The sequence below is a fragment of the Eptesicus fuscus genome, chromosome 23, assembly GCF_027574615.1.
Source record: "Eptesicus fuscus isolate TK198812 chromosome 23, DD_ASM_mEF_20220401, whole genome shotgun sequence".
NCBI lineage: Eukaryota > Metazoa > Chordata > Mammalia > Chiroptera > Vespertilionidae > Eptesicus > Eptesicus fuscus.
The window spans coordinates 12,865,522-12,873,535 of record NC_072495.1 but is presented as its reverse complement, the minus strand read 5'-3'; the positions used below and the strand labels follow the sequence as shown (position 1 = coordinate 12,873,535).

At 48.8% G+C, this 8,014-nt stretch overlaps 1 protein-coding gene across 1 annotated transcript in view; it reads right to left on the bottom strand.

The window, feature by feature from the left end:
* Positions 1 to 973: 973 nt before the first annotated feature.
* Positions 974 to 8,014, bottom strand: part of KLHL22 (kelch like family member 22) — a 30,854-nt gene continuing 23,813 nt past the window's right edge. Inside the window, exons 6-7 of the mRNA XM_054712445.1 lie at positions 4,745 to 4,978; positions 974 to 1,937 (exon numbers count right to left, since the gene is read on the bottom strand). Of these exons, the coding sequence (XP_054568420.1) occupies positions 1,575 to 1,937; positions 4,745 to 4,978 (597 nt within the window). The 3' untranslated portion in view covers positions 974 to 1,574. The remainder of the gene's footprint in view (positions 1,938 to 4,744; positions 4,979 to 8,014) is intronic.

Below are 8,014 nucleotides of genomic sequence, written 5' to 3'. Positions count from 1 at the left end.
TCCCATTGGAAGTGACCTACCAGGGTCACACTGAGCTTGCCACCCTGAAGTGGGGGTGTATGTCACGTGGGGTTAGGGAGTGGGGGCATGTTTCCTCAGGAGTACCCAGCCCCCAGGAGACAGCAAGGAAGGTCACTTGCATGGCCCTGAGGAGCAGGCAGCAACCCCCACACCCCAAAGTCCTTAAGAAATCAAAAAGGAGAACCCAAAGCAACCGATTTCCTGTCCCTCTCCACATGCCTTCCTCCCAGTAAGTAGCTCACACTGCCTCCGCTCCCCTCCCATCCATGACATGGTGCTAGCCGCAGCAGGCTCTGGGCAAGGCACCAAGTAACAGAGGAGGCTCAGTGGTCTCTATGACTGCGAGAGGACAGAGCCTTCGGAAGTCACAGATCCCGCAGGGCAGTGCGGGTTTGCTGGTGCAGAACCTGCGACAGGCAGGAGATTGTTCAGGTGGAAGCTCTGATGAGCAGAGGCAAAGTTGGTGGCCCAGGAAGGTCCCATCCACTGCACCAGGGAGCCGATGTGCTAAGAACTTAACTCACCTGGCGAACCTGTAGGAAGTGCAGCTTCCCACTCCCGCCACACACGGGGATCCAGGAAGTGGGAAGGAGCCCATCCTGACAGGGCCTCCCTCCCCTGGCGCTGGAGCCCCCTTCCTGAACCTCAGGATGAGCTTTATTTGGGGCCCAAGTATTGCCAACTGTTCAAAGAGCTCCTCCTCAGAGAAGGTACTCCAGACCAGGTGACACCTGTCATGGACTAGGCGGGTTTCTAGGTGGCACCCTTCTAGCTGGAGTGTACTGTGCTCTTGCCTTTGAGACAGGATTTTGGCCTCCCACTGCCAAATCCCACACCAGAGCGGTATTCCCAGCAGTGACTTTCACCCCAGAAGGGAACTGGTGCTTCCCAGTGCTGCAGCCTCGGACAGGCTGTGAAAGAAATTGAGGCCATGGCCACAAGAACAATTCATACCTTTAGCAAGATGATTTATTTCATTTATCAACAACATGGGGTCAGAAAAGCCCAGCTGTAGGGGATCTTCTTATCACTAGAACCAGTCTCAAGCAACCTTATGCATCTCTGCTCCCTCTCCAGTCCTTGGGAGCTCTCAATTGCTCTCCTGGCTGCTGGGTAGGAGAGGGGCCCACCCTACCCCTGCCCACAGGAGGGGACTCAATATACCTCAGCCGCCTCACCAGGTGCCAGTGCACAGATCCCTTTGGAGGACACCTTCTCAGCCCAGCAGGGACCAGAACCAGGGAGGCCACGACAGCTGGTGACGGCACACCCTGTGTGAGCTGAGGAGCAGCAGGCCCGGTAAACCCCTTCAGGGGACCAGAGCCTTCTCGAACACCTCTTCCTGCACGGTGATCCGCAGCCAGGATCTACAGAGCCCCACAAAGACCTGCTGCAAGCTGGCAGATGGGCTGGTGTGAAGGGAGGGTGGCAAGAGCCAGCTGGCTGGGGTGCAGAAGGAAGGGCCTCGATGCCCTGGGGTAAAGTGCTCTGGCCTGGGCGGCCCTCGGAGCTCCTGCCACCCTTCCCTTCCTGTTGACACCAGCCCCAGAGCCCTAATCTTCGCTGGAGTTGTCAAACTCCTCCCAGTCAGATACACTCATCACCTCCGAGGCGAAGTCCGGGTCGGCCTGGCGGTCAGGGGTCCCATAGGACGGCTCCAGGAGCAGGGAACGGGGCAGGGTGAGCACACAGGCCGCCAGGCCCGAGATGGAGTTGTCCAGCTGGGGCCCCTCCTCCCAGCAGTCCTTCTCCACGTCATAGATGTGCACGTAGCCCGTGCGACTGCCACGGTTGTGTGAGCGGCCGCCCAGCACATAGATCCTGTTGTCCAGCACAGCAATGCCAGGCTCACCATGCCCCGCTGGGAGTGGGCAGACAGATGACCACTGCCCGGATGTGCAGCTGTAGCAGGCCACCTGCAAAGTCAGGGCCAGAGTAAAGCCGGGGCACCTGCTGGGACGGGGCTGCCAGCCTGGCCTAGGCCAGCTGGGCAGGACAGCACTCTCAGCCAGGCCCTGGATTCGAACCAAAGCTGAGGGACATGCAGGGCTGTGGAGGAAGGGTTCATGGCCAGTGTTAAAACATCCTGTCCAAGGGCCAGACTGACGCTCTGTCCCATCTCCAGAGCCCTCAGTCAGCCTGTGGAGATGGCCGTTCCAGTTGGTGGCTATTATTTTCCATGGTCTGGTGGTACTGGTTCTCTCCCCTCCATAAGACTGAAGATGACTGAGGTCCCATGTGATATCTTTACCCCCTGCCCCTACCCGCACCGACAGCACCCCGCACCAGGTGGAAGTGCAAATAAAGTATGGAAATAGCTACTGCTAATGACCCTCAATGTTCTCTTTTCTCAAAATACCCCAAACAATAAACAAATACATGGAAAAATGTTCAACCTACTAGTAACTCAAAAAATGCAAAATAGCCTGGTTGGCGTGGCTCAGTGGTTAAGCATAGACCCATGAACCAGGAGGTCAGGGTTCAATTCCCAGTCAGGGCATATGCCCCGGGTTGCAAGCTTGACCCCCAGGGTGGGGCATGCAGGAGGCAGCTGATCAATAATTCTCTCTCAGCATTGATATTTCTATCTCTTTCTCCCTCTTCCTTCCTCTCTGAAATCAATAAAAATATATTTTTTAAAAAATGTAAAATAAATGGTCAAGAAAAATTGTCAACTGTTAACCAGCAACCATAACCAAAACCCATAAAACCAAATGCTGGTGAAGATGTAGAAGCTATACTGCTATGCACTTGTCTGACAAGCCAGGAAAAAACCAAATTGGCAATATGTATTAAGAGCCATACAAATCTTACCTTTTTGACTTAATAATCAGCTTTGGTTCTCCAGCTAGGATATGCAGAATACTGGCCTTCCAAAGGCCATGTCCTCATTTCTAGAACTTGTGTTACTTAACATAGAAGGGACTCTGCAGATGTGATTAAGGGTGTGAACATGGATAAGGGAGGTTATCCTGCTGGAACCACTTAGTTTCACAAGCCCTTGAAAGCGGAAAGGAAGGTGTGACAGGAGAGATGAGAAGGACAACCTGCCGTTGTTGGCTCTGAAGATGAAGTGGCCCCGTGCCAGGGAATGCAGAGGTCTCTAGAAGCCATAAAGGGCCTTTAGCCGACAGCCCGAAAGGAAACAGGGACCTCAGTCCTACAACCACAAAGAACTGAATCTGCCAAAACCCTGAGCAAACAAGGATATGGAATACAGGTATGTTGCTTTAAGTTGCAAAATTTGTAGTGAACTGTCATGGCAGCAATAGGAAACAAATACACTAGAGTCCAGTTGGTCTTACCACTGGGGGAAGGAGGTTGTTTAAAAAGAGATTGCTGAGCCCACCCCCAGAGCTTCCTCAGTGCATCTTGGGTTGGGCCTGAGAATCTGCATTTCTAGTGCATTCTAATATAATGTGAATGCTACTGGTCTGGGAACCATACTTTGAGAACCATCGCTCTAGCCTTAGGAAATAACCCAATATACCGGAAAAGCTCTATAAAGCAAATGTTACTTATTATGTTATTGGAACAGTTAAAACTTAGACCAACCCAAATGATACACTAGTCTGACAGAATTCTGCACAGCCAGTGAGGTAGGGGTAAGTAGTGGCTATGGAGATCAAATATTAACTGGAAGACACCCTCAATGAACTTCAGCCAGAAGCAGAATGGGAGGTTCTTTAACTATAATTGGGTGGAAACCATGCATAGGGAGAAGGACAAAAAAACAGTGGCACGGGGCTGGATTATGCGTGTTTTTCTTCACCCTTCTCCATTATTTAAAGGTTCTGTAATGTGGTTATATTAACTTTATAATTAAGGTTTTTAATAATAATAAGTGAAACTATTCCATATGATTATAATGGTAGACACATGTCATTAGACATTTGTCCAAACCCACAGAATGTACACCACCAAGAGTGAACCCTGATGTAAACTGTGGATTCATCAATTGTAACAAATGTGTCACACGTAGGGGTTGTTGATACTGAGGGAAGCTGTGAATGTGTGGGAGCAGGGCATATACGGGAAATCTCTATACCTTCTTAATTTTGTAGTAAACCTAAAACTACTCTAAAAAAATTTTTTTTTTAATTAACAGAAAGTACAGAGATTTTCCATATACCCCCCATTCCCACACACACTGTCGACATCCCCTACAAGAGTGGCACATTTGTTACAATTGATGAATCTACACCCAAAATCCATAGTTAGGGCTCACTCTTGGTGGTGTACATTCTATGGGTCTGGACAAATGTATACTGACATGTACCCATCGTTATAATATCATACAAAGTATTTTCATACTTTCAAAAATCCTCTGTGCTCTATCTAGTTTCTGTTCAATTTTGCTGTGAACCAAACTGCAAAATAAAGTCATTAAATTTTTTTTTTTTTGCTGGAACCTGAAACTGCTTAAAAAATAAATAAATAAAACAGCCCTAGCTGGTTTGGCTCAGTGGATAGAACGTCAGTCTGTGGACTGAAGGGTCCCGGGTTCAATTCCGGTCAAGGGCACATGCCCAGTAGGGGGCTTGCAGGAGGCAGCCGATCAATGATTCTCATCATTGATGTTTCTATCTCTCTCTTCCTCTCTGAAATCAATAAAAATATAAATAAATAAAAAGGAGGCACATGTTACAAATAATTTTTCATCCATAACAATTGGGAGTGGCAGAATAACAACAGGTGTGTAAGGCAGCCCAGCCGCACTTACCTGGTGCACATCCCTCCTGTAGCCAGCATCATTGTTGCTGCCCCCGATCACATACAGCTTGTCCAGGAGGGTGGCCATGCCGTGCCAGGCCCGCCGCACAGGCCCATCCGCCAGAGTTTGCCAGGTGTTGCTGTCTGGGTCATAGCAGTGTGTCTCCCTTAGGTAGTCCTCCCCTCTGCGGCCGCAGGTAATATACATCTTCCCCTCCAGTGTGGCGCCAGCATGGGCATATACCTACATGGGCCACCAAGAGAACAGGGGCAGATGGGGAGGGGCAAGAGGGCAGTGAGGGAGGGCAGCCAGTGGCCTTTGCCAAGGCTGCTCCTACCCCTCAACTGCCTGACACTTCCTGGCTTCACTGATTTCCTCTTCACATTCGGACGAGAAAGCTCCCTGGATTTTTGCTGGACGTACTGTCTAGTCACCCACCCATGTCCTTTCCTAATGGGGAATGATTCTACAGAGCCTGAGCTTCCACAGGGAAGAATGGAATCTGTCAGTTCTGGGAACCCTTGACCCACCCTTAGCTGCCTGCCCTCACCTCTCCCCCAGTCCCAATGGCCAGCCAATCCTCCAGACCTGCTGACTCCACTTTCAAAATATTTACCTGCAAATGATGGCTGATACAGTGAGGAAAAAATGAGATGCAAAAGTCAAAAAATCAAACACCAAGCCCTGGCTGTGTGGCTGAGTTGGTTGGAACATCGTCCTGTATACTGAAAGGTTGTGGGTCTGATTCCCAGTCAGGGCACATACTTAGGTTGTGGGTTTGATCCCCGGTGGGGCTCATACAAAAGGCAACCGATCTATGTTCTCTCACACATTGATATTTCTCTCTCCCTTCCCCTCTCTCTAAAATCAATAAGCATACCCTCAGGTGAGTATTAATAATAATAAAAACACCAGGGGTAATTTTTAGCCTAGCCAGTGTTGCTCAGTGGTTGAGCACTGACCCATGCACCAGGAGGTTGCTGGTTCGATTCCTGGTCGGGGCACATGCCTGGGTTGCAGGCTTATTCCCCAATGAGGGGCGTGCAGGAGGCAGCGGATGGATGTTTCTCTCATCGATGTTTCTATCTTTCTCCCTTCCCCTCTAAATATCAATGAAAAAAATATTTTAAAAAGTTAATTTTTAGTTATGGAATTGTGTGTGGGAAGAGAATACACCACCCTGCCTTTAACTTTGGCCCTCCACCTTTCATGCGCTTTCCATTGTGCCCAGCCAGCCCCCACCACGCTAGTCACTACTGCCCAAGGACCTCCTATCTCATAGCTACCACATGTAAGGCCCTCCCGCTGTACCAGTGGGCATTGTGTGTTTTGGGGGAGAGGAGCCCCATGAGGGGTTGAGGTTGCAGAATTTGGTCCAGGGTCACTATGCAGGGTGGCATAGACAGAGTGGAGAGCAGGGACAGAGCAGTGGGCATGTCTTCGCCCATCAATGGTGGAGAACTAGGGAGATTTTGTTTTTTTTTAAAGTTAACTACATTTTGATGTAAGTGTAGATTTGCACGTAGTTCTAAGAAAGAATAAAGGCCCCATGTATCCTTCACTCAGAGTCCCCCGTGGTAAGAGCTTGTATAACTACATCACAACCAGGATGCTGGTGTTGGCACAGTTAAGAACACAGGACATTTCCATCTTCACTAGGATCCCTCCTGTTGCCTGTTCATAGTCACACCTATTGCCTTCCTGCCCTGAATCCGCTTCGTAACCCCTGGCAGATGATATGTTAAATAGTCCTTTGTCAGATATGTGATTTGCAAGTATTTCTCCCATTCTGCAACTTGTCTTCATTTTTTAAAAAATGTTTTCATTGATTTTTAGAGAGAGGAAGGGAGTGGAAGAGTGAAACATCAATGTGAGAAACAGATTGGCTGTCTCCTGGACGCCCCCTACTGGGGATCGAGCCGACCACCCAGGTATGCGCCCTGGCTGGGACCTCTTGGTTCATGGGTTGATGCTCAACCATTCACTAAGCCACAACAGCCAGGCTTACTTTGCTTTTTTTAAAAGATTTTTAGCCGAAACCGGTTTGGCTCAGTGGATAGAGCGTTGGTCTGCGGACTGAAAGGTCCCAGGTTCGATTCCCAGGTTCGATTCCGGTCAAGGGCATGTACCTTGGTTGCGGGCACATCCCCAGTAGGGGGTGTGCAAGAGGCAACTGATCGATGTTTCTAACTATCCCTCTCTCTTCCTCTCTGTAAAAAATCATCAATAAAAAAAAAAAAAAAAAAAAAAAGATTTTTAGCCCGGCCAGCATGGCTCAGTGGTTGAGTATCAACCTATTAACCAGGAGGTCACTGTGCGATTCTGGGTTGCAGGCTTGTTCCCTAGTAGGGGTGTGTGTAGGAGGCAGCCGATCAATGATTCTCTCTTATCATTGATGTTTCTACCTATCCCTCTCCCTTCCTCTCTGAAATCAATAAAAATATACATTTTAAAAATTTGCCCAGCTGGCTCTGACCGGTTTGGCTCAGTGGATAGAGCGTCGGCCCACGGACCCAGGTTCGATTCTGGTCAAGGGCATGTACCTTGGTTGTAGGCACATCCCCAGTAGGAGGTGTGCAGGAGGCAGCTGATTGATGTTTCTCTCTCATCGATGTTTCTTTTTTTTTTTTTTTTTTTTTTTCATCGATGTTTCTAACTCTCTATCCCTCTCCCTTCCTCTCTGTAAAAAAATCAATAAAATATATATATTTTTAAAAATTTGCCCAGCAGCCGAAACCGGTTTGGCTCAGTGGATAGAGCGTCGGCCTGCGGACTGAGGGGTCCCAGGTTTGATTCCGGTCAGGGGCATGTACCTTGGTTGCGGGCACATCCCCGGTGGGGGGTGTGCAAGAGGCAGCTGATCGATGTTTCTCTCTGATCGATGTTTCTAACTCTCTATCCCTCTCTCTTCCTCTCTGTAAAAAAATCAATAAAATATATATATATTTTAAAAATTTGCCCAGCTGGCATGGCTCAGTGGTTGAGCATCAACCTATAAACCAAGAGGTCACAGTTCAGTTTCCAGTCAGGGCACATACTCAGGTTGTGGGCTCGATCCCCACTGTGGAGCATGTAGGAGGCAACCAATCAATGTCTCTCTCTTGTTGGTGTTTCGCTCTCTCTCGCCCTCCCATTCACTCTCTCTAAAAAAGTCAATGGGAAAAATATCGTGAGGTGAGGATTATATTTAAAAAAGACTTTTAATTGATTTTTAGAAAGATGAAGAGAGGGAAACATCGATATGACAGCGAAACCTTGATAGGCTGCCTCCTGCACACC